Here is a 16,912-nt window from a genome sequence, read left to right as displayed (position 1 = left end):
GGATTCCCCATAGGGGAATACTATTGTTTTTCCTGTTATTATTCTTATTATTATTATTAGGATTCCCCATAGGGGAATACTATGTTTTTCCTGTTATTATTCTTCTTCTTATTATTTTTCGTCTTTCTAAAATTCTGAAAAAATTAATACTGATAGCCTATAAAAAGTTATTCCGGTCCACCCAATTTCATTGACCTTGACCCAATTTTCAAGGTCACAGAGCCTTTTAAAGTGAAAATTTTGCAAATTTCAAAATGCAATATCTCATAGAATTTCAACATTTTGACAAATCCTTTCATAGGTAAGGTCAAACACTAGCATAAAAACCGATTGTTTCGGTTTTACTTTTTTCTACCCTTTGGACTATAAGATGATTAACCAAATATTTCCAATATGTCATTGGTTAAGTGAACACATAATCGTCCCTCATTGTTGTTTTTATCATTATTCATGGATAATTCTTTTATTGTTGCATGGTAAAATTGATTGTGACACTATAAGACACGTTCTTTGTTCCTGCTTCACGCAACATCCAGTCCCATATCTTAACGGCTTACTAATCGATATCCTAGTACATGTATGAAGAGCTCGACATTAACGTGAGTATGACTCAAAATTTCTGTTTTTGCAGTGATTAGAAGCATACGCAGATCTTCCTTCTTAGATAGATGCCAGCTTGGAAATTCCATATATCTATTGATACAATAACTAACAACATCATAAACTGAAAGCGACATTCTCCGATTTAACACAAACTACACGTATACATATGATTGACATTTTACATGTTTTGGGTGTTTTTGCTGTTGTTGGTTTTCATATGACTACGTCTTTTCACCATTTATTGTTCTAGCACTGGGGAGTGGCTCACGATGTCAAATATGAAAGAAAATAAATTTGATTAAAGAATGCAACCGATATGTAAACAAAGAATGTCACATTGCATCTTCATTCTGCATTTCTATATTATATTTTTTATCTTCCGTAGAAAGATAAAAATGCAGAGCAGTAAGAAATATAAAACACAGATTGAAGACAAAGACATTCCCCCGACAAAGGAAACAACGCCCGCACCCTGTGACGAGTCAGATGTGAGTCATCAGAGGGCTGAAAAGTCCATCCTTGTCCTGAGATCAAAGTTAAACGATGTCTTCTTGCGCCAGGAAGAGACCCTTGTTAAACTGAAGACGATGTGTTTAAAATTGGAAATTCTCTCGGTGGACCTCTACGCTGGAGACAGAAAGAATACATGGAAAACGTGAAAAGATATCTCTCAAACAAGGAAGGAGAGAGTTGTATTGACGTTGCCTTCATGTCGTTGAATTGACTGAATGTCACATGCCTTAAATCAACACTCCATTAGAAATACGGCCAAATATGTGTGCAATACGAAATTTAAAGGACGAGCTTAAATTACTAATGCATTTTCCACTAACAACAATGGATCCTGAGCTTCAAAAAAAAAGTGGAAGCGTTCACTCCCTGCCCTCAAGGATTTTTTTTAATGTTTGGGTATTTTATATAATATTAGTTCTGCCGTGAGTTTCAAAGACTGCGTCCACTCTTAGAATATAGATGCATGATGTGAACTGAATATCAGACTTTGTTTTCTTCTAGCCGACATTCTGCACTGGATGATTTACTCTCCAAACAATCAACGTAGGCCCCTTATCGGGTATCTGTGGACCCTACCTCTTTGGTGTATAGCAGTTAAGAATTAGGAAAGTTTTTCACAATAGTACATCAATCTATTTTGTTTTCTTTATGTTTTTCTCTTCTCGTGTGAGATTGGGAAGTAAATCGTTTGTTTAAGGATATTGTAACCGTTTATTGTCGTCCAAATATCGAAAATAATTTGTATCTGATATCTATCTGTTCAATAATGCAACTATCTTTGTGCTGATTTAAAACGATGAAAAAAACCTGAATATATAAAATATCGGTGTTTAGATTTTTCGTTGTAATGTATAAGCATGTATAAGGCGTCTCAGAACCTTAATCGTTAATTTAACACCTTTCTATTTTGAGGGGTAACTTCAAGCCTGCTGAACAAGATTTTATATGTGTATATGTTAATTAATTTAGTCACTGATCACTGAAGATTTATTAATTACCCAAAAGAGTGTATGTTAAGCAGTGAATAAGAAGTTTTGGGCGAATTGTGGCAATAGTGTGACATGTCCTACATTGTATGTTTAGTACTTTCAACATGTTTGCCCACAATTTTCATTAGGGTGTTTGCTCTGAAAGTAAAAGTATTAAGAAATGCCAGTCGTGTAAATATTGGTTTCAAAAATAAGATCCCGTAGGACGACAAAACACTCTATGCTCTATGCATGACAAAAGCGCAGATGTATTTGCTGATAAAAAGCGACGCAATTCGCGTGAAAAAGTCTACCTGAAAGATAAACACTCTTCGACTATTATGAAGTCACACTACTGCAAAAATTCGATAATGTTTACACAACAGCTGTTTGAACAGCCACAAATTTCTTATTTACAGACAAATGAAATTCCTGACATCAGCGTAAACACCTCCATCAAAAACTGCTAGTACTGTTAGAAAAGCAGCTTTTCTATGTAATGCGCTCTCTATTTTCGCTTGCCAAGTCTTTAGCCTGGGACATCTGTCCTTTAATAATCTTACTTGCAGCTTTGTCAACAAAACGGTAGTTTTTTACGTTCCTCCCCTATAGTCCGGTTAAACCAAAGTTTACTTGTACATATAAATACCTACACTTTTATTAGACCAGAGTAAAATACAGCTATGGCCAGACATAAACCTACTGATCCCTAGAGGTACATGTATATTTTATCCCTAAACATAATTCTAATTTGTGAACATGTATTTGATAAACTATTCTTACCAGTAGAATTCATATTGCTGTCGTATGGTATTTTAGAGTGAATTGCGAGGATAAAACTTGATTTATTGATTTCAACACTCTATTATGGATTACTCTAATATAAAACACGATATGTTGAGCCCTGATATTAAACTTACTAACCAACTGTGACATGAATTGGAGTGTGCAATGCAAAGGAGAACCAACCCCATAAAAACGCGGACCAACTCCCCCATCTTGTCATTGTGCTTCAGGCCTCTCTAACACAATGCGAAGCTTGGTGGGCCTTCAACTGACATCGGGTCAAATAAAGTTTATCACCGCAGTTTTAGCGGTTACTCCACGCTTGGACCTAATAAGACTATGAAGAAAACCTCTCGTAATATTATATACAGTTTTTGTTTGAAATAACATAGAAATTATCTTTATTTATTTATTTATTTATTTATTTATTTATTTGTTTCTGCTACTCTTGACACAAAATATTTTTTACTGAAATTGTCTGAAAATGTCAAATTTCATCTTTCAGGTTAAGCACACTTTTTGTCAATTCGTTATCTATTATTTTCCGTACACATTTATTTCAGGCTAATGCTAATGTCTACCGCCGGTAGTTTATTTCAGTTAATTATTATTAAAATTATTAAAATGCGTTCTTTTTCGCGTAATAAGTTGTGGATTAAGTAACTTATTTCACTTAAATATACGAACAATGCATGGTGATATGACTGGTACACGCGGACCAATATTAAACAAACTTTGCTCTCTCTCTCATTCGGCGAAACAGATATGTCTTGCTACATGTACGTTCTTTGAAATATTTTGATACCCACCATACTGTATACATAACCGTGCTAAATCACAAAATGGCACGAATCATGAATGATGTAAAGGCGACTTAATTACGTTGGTAACCAAGCTCTTAGTCAGGGAACCCGACTTAAGCTTATTTATTTATTTATTTATTTATTTATTTATTTATTTTATTTTATTTTATTTTATTTTATTTTATTTTTTTAATTTTTTTTTATTTTATTATTTTTTTTTTGTGAAAAGGGGGCCAGGTTTCAAAACGGGGGCCAGTTTTCAGATTGATGCAATTTATATGCAATTTATGTACACATATGCATAATTTACATTTCCAAAAAACAAAGTATATAAGTTTATTTAGTATATAAGTATATAAGTATATATATATATATAACCAGTTCAAAGACAAATACAAAATGAACCACAGACAAAAGTAATGACATACATACCATTGTATAAATACTACTGCACACTTCCTTATAACATAATTTCACTCACATATCAAATTTACAGTAAAATACAATTAAGTACCATTGTAGATAATACAGTGCTGTATGGTACAATAGAGTTAAGTAATTAGGTCCAGCTGGTCACGTCCCATAAACAAAGAGAAATGTCTAGATAATAACCGACGGCAAAAATAATGAAAGACCAACAGGGCCGCCAGATACACGTACATTCATTGCTTTTAAGCTACCAACTGTAGGCGACATATACGGCAAACATCAGTGGAGGGAGAAAATAATGCAAATGAGGCAGTGCTGCGCCGGACGCTTTTTTATCCTTGGACGACCCTACAATTGTCACTTTGGGTTTCCATTTCAGGACATCTTCAAACTCTTTGTCGCTCATTTCAAAATCCTCACACTTTGGAATTATGCTGGGTACTGGGGGCATTTCTGATGGTTCACCTTCCTGCAGCACCATGGCCATGCCTTCTAGGTAATGGAACTCTAAATGGCAGTGGACAAACCACCAACCTGGCAAAAAAAGTCGAGAAAACAAACAAAGAGATAATGATATTAGATGATGAAAGAAATATTGAAAGGACGATGTGGCCATCAGATAACGTTTACGCTACTTTAAGTAGTACTGAAAGTGTACCGTAATTGTACATATTATATTTATAATATGCTTTTTCATTGATTTTTAAATACTTTTTGTCGATTTTTAAAAAGTCGAAAGTCGAGAAAACGATTATATAATGAAACAAAATATTAAGCTATTAATCATTATATTTTAATAAATGTTTATTATTATAAAATGTAATACAATTTGATGTGATGCATTTTTACAGTTTGTTAATTGTAGTAGAAAGACAACCGTTACACTGAGTTCTTGTCTTCAAGTGAACTGTGCTAAATAGTCGTCGGCGATAATACCATTTATAACATGTATTATGAATTTAATAAAAAAAACTGATGTGATACATATTTTACAGTTTGCTAATTCACGCAGAAAGGAAACTGTTACATCGAGCTCATGCCTTAATTCATGTCTATTGTTGGATCTCCATCGACACTACACGAGCTAGATATGTCAGTGAAGAAGTCCTGTATCTTAATTTTTTCAATTAGCTTTAAATCTTGCGATCGTTCTACAAAGCAGTTATATAGACTTTGTGTTTCGGTCACCTCTTGGATAGGTTCAACTCTCAATTGGGATCATTTACTTCCGCCTTCGGCTTACGGGGTCGATCACTATCTCAAGTTCAGAATATATCCCAGCCTTGGATAAAACCTGGCCACGAAGTCACCTCGGCCAAAATAAAAAAAAAGTAAATTAAATTTACCTGGGTTATCAGCTTTGAAGCGAATCACCACGTAACCACCAACTGGCACAATCACGGTGTCCTTCAACGGGGGGTCGACCGCATTCACTTCCGGAATCCACGGTTCAGCTGTCGCATTCTCGGTGTTATTTATGTCAGAAATCGGCCTGATGACCCTCAAACTACCGTTCCACGCCCGATAGTCGTCCCAGGTGGAGTCGTTCCACCGAGCGCTGCTGCAGAATGGGTCGTCACACACTATATCGTCGGTGTCGGACAGATACCGGAAGTTGGCGTCGTATTTTGGGTAGCCTATCTTGAGCACGTGGAAATGGTGGCCGTGTACGTGTACCGGATGCGCCATTCCCGGTTGACCTTGATCACCAAATTAATTTATTAGCTAACATTTAAGGCAGTCGCATGAGCGAGAAACGCTATATCAAAACTTTATCATAACAAAAATTAACGAAATTATGGTGAAAACTAAGTAACCAAAGCGTATATTTATTGACGTATCGTTTGTTTTTTCCCCGCTGTAAAACTCTACGTAAGGGGACGTGGTCAGCGTAGATGACTGAACTTCAAGATTGTCGAGGTAGAGTCATATTATAAACTGTGTGGGCATTTTGTTTACAACGTAATCAGGGTACCAGTCCACATCAACCATCCAGTTATTTTACTGATCTGCTCATTTATTTTTCCATTAAATGAAAAAACAAAATATCCTACCTATGCCCATATTAATCAGGACGAGCTGGATGACGTTATTTAACTTCAGTTTCTCCGTGTACGAACAGTAGCAATCCCCGGTGCAAGGCTCGTCGCACTCATAATTTGTGTCGCGCTCCGGGTACAACTAGAAAAAAAACATTTTAAACAATTAACGGTTGGGTATATGACATTAATATGACATTATATACTTCATGTGGTGTGGACTGGATTGACTGCGTCTTTCAAGCCTGAAGGATACACTGAGCATTTGCCTCATACTCCTTATGCAATGCTTTACATCAATTCTTTTTCAAGGCCATATATTCATCTGTGAATTTTTACCATAAATGCTATGAGCCAATCCTTTTCTATTTTTTCTCTATTCTATTCTATTCTATTCTATTCTATTCTATTCTATTCTATTCTTTATTGCCCCCCCCCCCCAAAAAAAAAAAATTAGTGAGGTAATCGCATGACAACCGTACCTGTGGGGGTACCCTGGGAAAGCGAAACAAGTGACCGTTAATAGATGATCGGAGTGCCTTGGAACCTGAAGTCATAATGTTGAAGGATATAACCTGAATGTTAGCAATATACATATAATTGAATGCCCGTGTCAGTATCTTTTTAAAACTACTGTTATTGTCACACAAGGATATGTAGCGAATGATTTCTTTGTAAATTATGTACGGTTATATTTATTTCATTTATGTAACAGTTCTTGTACTTTTCCACTTAGAGAAGATGAGACAACTTAAGAAGTAGAGGTAGTAGTTATAAATCCCCTGTTATGATAAATCCCCTGTCACACCCGTCTTGGACCGCTTACAGAAAGGATTTTGACCCATTTAATGGTTAGAATCGAACAAAATTTGCTCTTTCGAAGCGGTCAAATGAAATTGTTTATTCATAAACATTTTATAGAAGCAACTTACCCGAGAAATGAAAGTTAAGGAATATCTGCTGAAAGTTGTCGGCGGAGGTGGGCATAGGCACTGGGTTTCGGTCTATAAGGCTGCCAAGAGCTCGGGTCCTACTTATTGGTATACAGGTGTAATAATTGCTTCCCTTGGGCCTGTATTCCCTATATAAACATATAACATTAGCTTAAGCCCCATCTACACTGGATGGCGTCCTTTCTGAGTCCCGTAGTATGGCCCCGTTTAGAGAGCAAAAATAAAAATGTAATACTTTACGTGCCGACAACTGGTAGATTATTGAGCATTCTTTCTGCAACGAAGGCGATATTTGTGCCTCCTTTCTACGACCACACCCATGCCATTTTCATGGACGCGCAAAGGACGCACAAAGAACGCCATCCAGTGCAAAGTGGGTTATTACTAACAATTCTGGGTAATGCTCGACGACGGCTACCCCCCCCCCTTCTCCAAAAATGTTTAGTTTTGAAATACATTATATCGCACCACTTGATCTTCACAGGCTAAAGCGTTCGTTAATAAATAGGCAGATGATATCATAGTTCACCGCTGTCTATATGTGTGTGTGTGTGTGTGTGTGTGTGTGTGTGTTTGTGTGTGTGTGTGCAGTAAAATCAAGTTTATATTTTCCTTACCGGAAAGGGCAGTTCAGGATCTCACATGGATTAGAAACTGGGCATTGCTTGGGTGTTGTAAAGGGTTTACGTCTGGGTGGACTTCCTTCATACTTTAAAACCGCCCAGCCGGTTTTGGGAGTAATTATATTTCGTAACTGCAAAGAAATAAACACAAAATCTGAGATATAAGTTCTGCATTCTCTTCCAAAGTGTTGAAGGTGAATAAATGGCCAAATTTTAATTGCTTCAAAATCTATGACAAATATTTCGGATATCTTGTCCGCTAAAAAATAGATAAATAAATAATTTAATAAAACACTGAAAACATTACATTCTGATTTGGCTGGTCAAATTCCTCCAAAGATTCCACTCGTATCCAAAAATGTCCATCATTTACGGGCTGCATTGGAGCCTGCCTGTACTGATCAGTGGCGACCTCTATGTCATATCTCTCACCGGTGTGAATGATGAGGTAGTCTAATACTTCCGTTCCCTGAATAGCGTTGCCGTCCATGGATTCCACCGTCATGGAGTGCTGCAAGAAGATAACGAAAAAAAAATATTTTGCTGTTTTTCACAGAAAACGACATTTTCATGATTTCAGCGTACGACAGGAAGTGCACGACTTTTGTTCTTTTCTTTTTCTTTTTTCTGTTTTCTGTTTTCTTTTTTTTCTTTTTTTATTTATTTAAAACCATGTAGAAGGTGAGCTACATGGTGTATATTGCAAATATATAATTATGCTAATTTTGGGATTCACGATTCAGAAAAAAGCTTATGTACAGTACATTGAAATCTATCGCTCTTTGTTTGCTTACAGAAAAAATGTTTTACAGAACATTCATCATGCGGGGCTTTGATTAACTTGTTTATTTATTTATTTATTTATTTATTTATTCAATACATTTTGATAGTTATTTATTCATCTATTCAATTATTAAATCAATCACTTCAAGTGTCCACAAGACATGCACTTACAAAATGTCTTTTAAAACTTTAGACAATAAAATATCGAGTTGAAATAAAAAAGATAAATGATATCTTAAAGTAAATCACCAGTATAGTTGTATATATACTTGAAAAGAATGTCAAGGCTTACGCTGTCAATTGATACTTTAAGTGCATACTGGGTGGCTGCGTTGATGATCCGAATTCGGATTTTCTTATGCCTGGGTACTATGAACTCCTCCAGTCTCTCATTACAATTATATCTGGAAGTCCCATGGGTTGCGTTACATACGGTGCCTGCAATAATACAGGTATACCTAGGTAAAAAAAAGTGAAAATGCGTTCTTTTTTTAACTCAGTTCTCACATAAGATATCTGACTTCAGAAATGTGTAGTCACGTGTGTTGCTACCATGTCTGTTGCACCGCTGTATTGTGTGATATGCAGTGGATTAATTGGGTAGTGCTCCTTTGGGCTGGTAAAGTATAATATAAAATAATTTTGCAAGAGACTTCTAGCAAGGTCAGAGACTACTACTACTTCTTCAACTCTTACCAGTGGTGGATTTAGGGGGTTAAAGGGGGGGGTCTGCCCCGCCCCCGACGTCTGAAAAAAACCCACCAAGGGTTTCCTCCTGAAATTAGAATTTTGACTAGCTGAACCATAGTTCTAAACCGTACCAAATGGCACCGTTCGCTCTCTAAAATACCAAAATATCAGCGGGTCCCGAAACCCACGCCAAAGGGGTCGACTTAGCAAGTAATCCTGGATCCTCTCCGGCAATACCCCCTTTACACTGGACGGCGTCCTTTCTGCGTCCTTTGTGCGACCATGAAATTTGGCATCGCTACATGTGGTCTTAATAAGGAGGCACAAGTATTGATTTTGTATCAGAATGAATGCTCAACGATCGGCCAGTTGTCGGCACGTAAAGTATTATAATTTTTTAACTTTCAAATGGGGCCGTACTGCTGGAGGCAAAAAGGAAACCGTCCAGTGTAAAGGGGGCTTAATAAAACGACTGCTACTACTTGTACTAGTCAATGACCTCACCTTTTCCATTGACCAGAATGGACTGAACTGGCCACACCCCTATGTCCATCCCATCGTGTTGCTTGGTTTGATAAAAACACGTCCCTTCCCTAAAACTGCCTTGGATGGAGGGTGAGGTTTGCATAAAAGGCGCAAAGCGCTCTAGTTCCCAAATAACATTGGAAGCTATCGTGGAGGTGTCCTGTGAAAACCAGTCAGTCAGTATCATGGTGACGTCGGTATCTTTCTTCGCCTGGAAAATCAAACCAGTCAGCTGTTACAAAAAGTACTTAAGTCAGTTCCCTGGCTTAGTTTACCAGGATTTCCATGAGAGTGCTGTAACACTGTTCCTGATAGGGTAAGATGTGTCCATGTGACCATGTAACCTGGCTAATTAAGTCTAAGCCCTGGAACCTGCTTTTTTGTGAAACTGGGGTCAGGATTTAGCACTTTAAAGCGTCTGTACTTGCGTCACAATAAAGCATAATCAACAGAGTGATAATTATTAAATTAAAAAATTAAGGGACGTGGAAATCCTGAAATGTCGAAATCCCTTGGAAGAAAAGCGTTCACAAATTTAGTCACGGGTTATAGGTCTAAATAGCTTGAAACATGCAATCACACTGTTACAGGCTATATTGACCAGCTGAGCTGGTGACCACTCTAGAGTAAATTAATGTGACAAAAATAGAGAAGACAAATAACACAGTCTGTGCCATTTACCACTAATACGATTTCCCATACTGACTAAAAAATAGAACTGGGCTGGTGATATTTTCTAAAACAGTAAGAAATCCGGGGGATTCACTCCAAAGCGGAAAAACACATCACCTTATTGGCTATATGAGTAACAGCTTTAGATAAAGTAACTTAATTGGGGAACATAGAAAGTTGTCTCGTTTAATGCCATGAAAAATTATTAAAGCAAGATGTGTCAACGGGTTAAAAAGGAACGATTGTGAATGAATCGTTAACTGAACAACAAACCCAAGACCTTCAATAATTTACTGCGTGCTACAATCCATATATTAACAAAGTGTATAAAAAATCAATAGTTTTATCGGTTGATAGGGATTAAAACCAAATAACGTATTAATTCAGCCACGGAGTATTCTTATAAATGAATCTCAAGCCTAAAAACGTTGAAGTACTAAAGCACGTCATTTCTCCACACAAATAGTCATGGAGCCATAATGCACGCCATCGTATGATGAATTGATTGCAAAAAAAAAAAAAAAAAAAAAAAAAATCGATGGTAAAACAATAAGTCTAACAAAGGTCTCGTATGTAACAAACAATATCCACTCCACGCTTTCAAAAGCCTTAATAGAAATAACATCAATAATACATTTTATTTAAGGCCTTATAGAAAAGCCTTATAGAAATAACATCAATAATATATTTGTTTCACCCATACTGAAAACAGACCTTCGAACATTGCCTTTAAAATATCGGTGACAAAGTTGTATTCATTCCTTCAAGTTTCACTTTTACATATACAATATCTACAAATCGATAGATACATTGTCTTCAATATGCAGCTTTATTTGCACTACATGTATAAGGGTATAGCTTCAATCTCATTAACCTTATAAGGGTTTTAATAATAATGATAATAATAATAAATTAGTCATCATCATCATCACCTTTATTATTATTATTATTATTATTATTATTATTATTATTATAACCCATCACCTTGGTTCTCTCCTCTGCAGGATCTATGACCACAAGTGCCCCATGCAGACCGTCAGATCGTAGACTCCCCAGGTGGGCGTGGTACCAGTGGGTCCCTGGGGGATAGGCTATGAACCTGATGACACATATTATATATTCATAGTATTATATTACCAACAAAAAACATAGAAATATCTTTATTTGAATTATTATCATGGCCAAATTATAATCTTCTACATGCAGTATGTGATGTTATGTGTCATCTCAATAAACGCTCTCACGCTCTGTCGCTCTATCTCTCTCTCTCTCTCTCTCTCTCTCACACACACACACACACACACACACACCCACACACACACATTTAGAGCGCATTCAGAACAGCGGACTAACAGATCCGCGGATCAAATATGGCGACTCTCAGAAAAGCAATAATGTAGGATTGTTATGGCATACAAATAAAATTCCAGGCGGAAGACTTGGGACTGACATATACGCCAAACAAAAGAATATATCGACAAATGTGATTGGGTAGTGACGGATAACCTTACCTATACACGAATGTCTCCCCGGGGTTGATTGGGCAGTGTGATATGCGAGCCACGCCGTCCATGTATGGAGTATTTCTCTGCACGATGCCATGCCAATGGATGGACACACCTTCTTCTTCTAGATTGTTAGTGACACTGATTATCAACTGAAACGAAAAAGTTATTGCAAATGTCTTTATGTGTTTTAACAATGTCAACGTAATACCCCCGTCACACTTATTCGGAATCAGCAGTAATGAAGAAGAATGAGCCCGAACGAAGATTTTTTCAAATGCGAACCGCATTCGGGGGAAAAATTTCAAATTGACCTTAATCAACACCCTATAAATAAACAAGAGAAAATTGACACAAAATAAATTGAGGAAATACCATCACTGTATTTAGCTTTCTTTCGATGTTCTCCGGGTTAAAAAAAACAATAATGGAGATAGAACGTTGTCATTCTCACATGACATGTTAATTGTTACATACCTGCGTTCCGTTGTAAGCCACTATTGTCTCCCCGGGAAACTGCCCGTTAATGGTGATGACTCTACGGTAACCTCCGTCGGTCATGATGACATCGTCAAGGTCTGGAGAGAGAAAAAACAAGATCAGCTGCTCTGTATTTTAGTTGTTAGTTAATTAAGTAATTTATTACTTACTTTAATAATTAATTAATCGATGGGGATTCTATGCGTACTTTATACCTTTAAGCGCTTGTGGTGGAGTATATAATTATATATAAAAAGCCGTCATTGCCTAATGCATTTTATGATCTATCCATGCTAAGTAATCATGGGATAAACTCACCGGACTCGGACATCGTCAGACGTGTGCAGTTTGACTGTTCCCCGTAGAAATACTGCTCAGGATTATCATACCTAAAGACCGGTTTTCCCGTGTTCCTCCTCGTGTTGTACCACACCCCTGTCATACGATAGTCTATGGTCCAGTTGTAGACGCACTTGCTTGGGATATAATCACCTCTGCGCTCACACTCAGGTTTGAATGCCACGTTGTGGTTATACCCTGCTTCAGTTTCGTGTCCATTTTGTGTTATTAGAATAACGCTAAAAAATAAATATGAAACCGGCCTGCTAACCATTGTTTTATTTTTACCTGTAGCAGTCGACGCTATGCTAGCGTTTAATCGATCGTCTTGCTATTTAGATAAACGCGGCGCGGATTTATACGCAACACCTATGTAACAAGAGCTCGAATTGACCTTGAAATAGAAACAAAACACTGTGTTAAAAATAATGTCCATCCAACCTCTTGCTAACACGAAGTCTTGTCCTGTGTGACTTCAAATATAAAAACGATTTTCTGAGTGAATTATAAACGTACAATTCATTGATGTGAGGCAGATTGTCAATAATAACCAATGTGTCGTCCCCTTTCATAGGCCATTGTATGACAACAATGAGACACGATTTTAGATTAATTTTTTATTCGTTATTGATTTAGCTAAGGATAACGTACACGTATTGACAAATTGAGGTTAACAAGGGGGCATTAGACTGTGAAACTAGAGCATTCTAGGGCCAGCACATAAGATTCCATCGCTTGGTTTTTACACCGTCTCTAGATCTATTGGCGCAGACGACGGGGCCTGCCCCCTACCCCTCTAACACATGCACGCACGCGCACACACACGCACGTGAAGACACGCACACACGTCTGTCATGGGCAAAGGAATACCCTTCCGTTGCTACCGTTTTCTAAATAGATGTAGTTTCCATCCACTCAGTACAAGTTTGCTTTGGTGAAGCACATCCTAACAAAATTATGTCATAATTTTACGGTAGGAGTAAACATATTATTGTGCCTCCGTAATAACAACCAGGCCCGTAGCCAGGGGGGGGGGGGTCGGGGGGTTCGAAAGAAGCACCCCTTTTGCTGGGAAAAAGGTCCACTCTGGGTAAAATTTGATCTAGGTACATGATGTTTTTATGGGAAAAGGTCCACTTTTCCAGAAAACGAACCCCCCTTTTGAAATTGCTGGCTACGGGCCTTACAACCGTGAACTATACTGGTATGTTTGGTTCTGTATCAGTCATGCTTTGTCATCTTCACCGCTGTATTCTCCATTGATATAGTCTTTGCAAACCAAAAATCCAAGTGAGCTAAACAGTAACAGTGCTGAGTTGTAAGATTGTGTTTTATGCCTCTCTAACACAATGCGATACTTGGTGTACCGTCAACGGACATCCGCAGTTCTTTCGGCTACTCCACGGAAAAGTCATCTTTGTCAGAAGACTGTAATGAAAACCTCTCGTATTGATATATGCCGTTTTTATTTTAGATAAGTTTGAAATTGTCTTTATTTATATATTTATTAATTTATATATTTTATATATTTATGTATTTAAAACACGTATATTTTACTGAAATTGTTTGAAAATGTCAAATTTCATCATTCAGGTTAAGCACACTTTTTGTCAATTCGTTATCTATTATCTTTTCGGTTTATTTCTTACTTAGCTTTATTTTTTGACAAACTGCCCCAAATCCAAAACCGTTTACACCACACAGAAAATTATTTAGATTAGTGTAAGCAACATGACATATCGATAAGGAAAAACAACAGCAATTAGTCAATCATTCATTTATGAAAGTATTTTATTTGTAACAGTGTACAATACACCCATTCCCGCCACAGAGCATTATAGCAAATATACAGCCTAGCCACTGCACACCATGCATCACTTATTTGTGAGATGTAAATAATATTGAAAACATAATAACAATAATAATAATAATAATAATAATAATAATAATTGAATGAATGAAATACTTGTGAATATAAGAAAAAAATATTTCTTCTAGCTAACGCCTGTGTGTTTCCCATTAAAAAATTAAGTTTTGTAATTACCCTTTCTGTGTATAGCGTAAATATACAATGAAAACATACATAAGAAAAGTTATACCTACCCTTCTGTAATATATTACAATGAAGATAAAATTAGTTTTAACTCACATAAGGAAGGAAGTTCTATTCTGTTTTATGAACTGATATCTAATGTCGAAGAAAATTATAGTAGTGCATATATCCCTATCTATTTCCCCGTTAAAAATAGTCCAATAACATATAGAATAAAACCAGTGACACTATCTTTCTTCGTAGATAGATGAAACCAAGCGGTAAGAGCCACTGAGTCTAATCAGTATAATCAAATAATGTACCTCCTTACGTAGGATACAGAAAATCGGGTGACTATATGAAATATGGAAACAAGAGTCATTCATTTAAGCTGTTTACGCTCAGCGAGAGTCCCTGCAGTATTGTGTCGATCTACGAAGACCGATGATGTCTATGGGAATGAGGTCTAATAACAGTGTGTGGTAATGGGCATGGTTCTAAACCCTATCTAAGTCATAAGCTGGCAATATACGCTTTTGATGCAAACTTCTAAACACGACTGCTCGACGAGCTAATGTAAATATTAGTCGGCAAATGGGCAAAGTTTTCACTTATTTGTATATATGATTTCTAGAATACTACTCTGTTGTAGGCTTGCTTGATTTAATTTCCACCGGATCGTTCCTCATACTTAAACACTAACTTGATTTTTTTCATTTCTCTTTCTTGTGCCTCGGGATCACTATCCGAGGCAGTCCGTTTACGACTTCGTCTTTCTCCGCTCGGTCTATCTTCCGTTTTTCTTTTAACTATCACACGAACATTTACTGTCTGCTTTTCTTTGTTTTGATACGTCTGATTCCAATAAACTATGCTGAAATCTGACCCGCGGTTCCCTATGCAAATCTTTTTAAGTACATTATCACCAGTATTTTTAAATGAGCTTCCTAAATTCACATAAACCTTTTCATAGTTTCCGGTGCCGCCCTCGTTTCTGTAAGTAAGTTCACATTGGTTGCCCTCATCGTCTTTATATTCTTTATCTCCGTTGGATAAAGCCACCAAACTGTTAAATATGTGACCACGTACCACGTCATAGTGTTCTCTGCAATCTTTTTCGAAACGTTTCCATGATTTAAAAAATATTTTTGCTGACTTTTCTACTACGGGCTTGACAGAATGTTGCAGAAATACAGCAAACGCAGCAGGCAATTGTGCATTTTCCGGGAGGTGTAGCACAGAGACATTCTTTGCCAGCATGAAGAAGTTGCGGCTTTCTTTCTTTATGTGGAATCTTAGAGACAGGTTAAGAAAAATGATTGGCGAAAAGGCAGACATAGTTTTACGTTTGCTTTGCTATATATATATATATATATATATATATATATATATATATATATATTTGCAACAGCAATAATTATTTTTACGATCCCTAATACAGTGGCAGTAATTAAGTGGTTAAGTGGCTCGTTGTCAACAAATGGTTTCTTACGTAAAAGACTTAATAAAGGATACATACGAACGTCAACGACACGGACGTCATCGTTTTCCAAACCTAACCTGTTCACCATTTCAATCCATTCTTTCTCCATTACCAGATTGACTTTATCCTTGTCGCCCTCCACCAGTAACTGCTTATAACCATTCAGATAATGTTCAATTGTTAATTTTAGAGATTCAAGAGATCTAGGATGTTCTTCAAAACGTATGATTAATTCTTTCAACCCATAGTTTTTTAAACGAACAAGGTCATTGACAGTTAAACCGAAATTGACAACACCTGCGTGAAAAGAGCTGTTTTCTTTTGTGATCATGTTGCTGTCACATACGGCATTATCATTAGGAGGTAGTATTGGAAAAATCGAGTCATCACTGGACGTCGCCATAACATCAAAGATGGGTGCGTCTACAGTATGCCTCCTGCTGAATAAAGAGCGAGTTGCACGTTCGCGGCTGTCTTTATGCCACACCTTTTGTAAACAGTAACCCCTAAAAAAAGTACTCGGTGTAGAAAAGTAATGGCCATACATTTGTAAGTAATGAGACTCTGTTTCCTGGCTCTGTTTCCTGGTGGTAAGATTTTGATGCCGAAGGGAAGCCCCTGCGGTAGGGGTGTACCTCTGTAATACCCCCGTCACACTAGAGGCGGAATGACCAAGAATGCCGTCA

At 37.0% G+C, this 16,912-nt stretch overlaps 2 protein-coding genes and 1 long non-coding RNA gene across 3 annotated transcripts; 1 reads left to right on the top strand and 2 right to left on the bottom strand.

Moving 5' to 3' along the window:
* The first annotated feature begins 108 nt into the window (after positions 1 to 108).
* Positions 109 to 2,889, top strand: LOC106150505 (uncharacterized). The gene is made up of 2 exons (XR_015335734.1): positions 109 to 599; positions 989 to 2,889. It is a non-coding gene; the product is annotated as an uncharacterized LOC106150505 (long non-coding RNA).
* Positions 2,890 to 4,018: 1,129 nt separating this feature from the next.
* Positions 4,019 to 13,217, bottom strand: LOC106151084 (uncharacterized). The gene is made up of 13 exons (XM_013524176.2): positions 12,691 to 13,217; positions 12,370 to 12,470; positions 11,899 to 12,044; positions 11,372 to 11,486; positions 9,695 to 9,926; positions 8,793 to 8,938; positions 8,025 to 8,228; positions 7,712 to 7,848; positions 7,074 to 7,222; positions 6,624 to 6,688; positions 6,157 to 6,283; positions 5,449 to 5,802; positions 4,019 to 4,636 (listed from the first exon to the last, which is right to left on the bottom strand). Exons 1-13 carry the CDS (start codon positions 12,983 to 12,985, stop codon positions 4,350 to 4,352), a joined length of 2,358 nt encoding a protein of 785 aa, XP_013379630.2. The 5' UTR covers positions 12,986 to 13,217; the 3' UTR covers positions 4,019 to 4,349.
* A 1,159-nt stretch (positions 13,218 to 14,376) lies between these two features.
* On the bottom strand, positions 14,377 to 16,641 carry LOC147760302 (uncharacterized). The gene is made up of 2 exons (XM_086994322.1): positions 16,259 to 16,641; positions 14,377 to 16,037 (listed from the first exon to the last, which is right to left on the bottom strand). Exons 1-2 carry the CDS (start codon positions 16,627 to 16,629, stop codon positions 15,407 to 15,409), a joined length of 1,002 nt encoding a protein of 333 aa, XP_086850448.1. The 5' UTR covers positions 16,630 to 16,641; the 3' UTR covers positions 14,377 to 15,406.
* Positions 16,642 to 16,912: the final 271 nt, after the last annotated feature.

The sequence above is a fragment of the Lingula anatina genome, chromosome 8, assembly GCF_051362555.1.
Source record: "Lingula anatina isolate TDL-2025a chromosome 8, LinAna3.0, whole genome shotgun sequence".
Lineage (NCBI taxonomy): Eukaryota > Metazoa > Brachiopoda > Lingulata > Lingulida > Lingulidae > Lingula > Lingula anatina.
The sequence above is the reverse complement of the archived record's forward strand: the minus strand, read 5'-3'. Positions and strand labels throughout refer to the sequence as shown.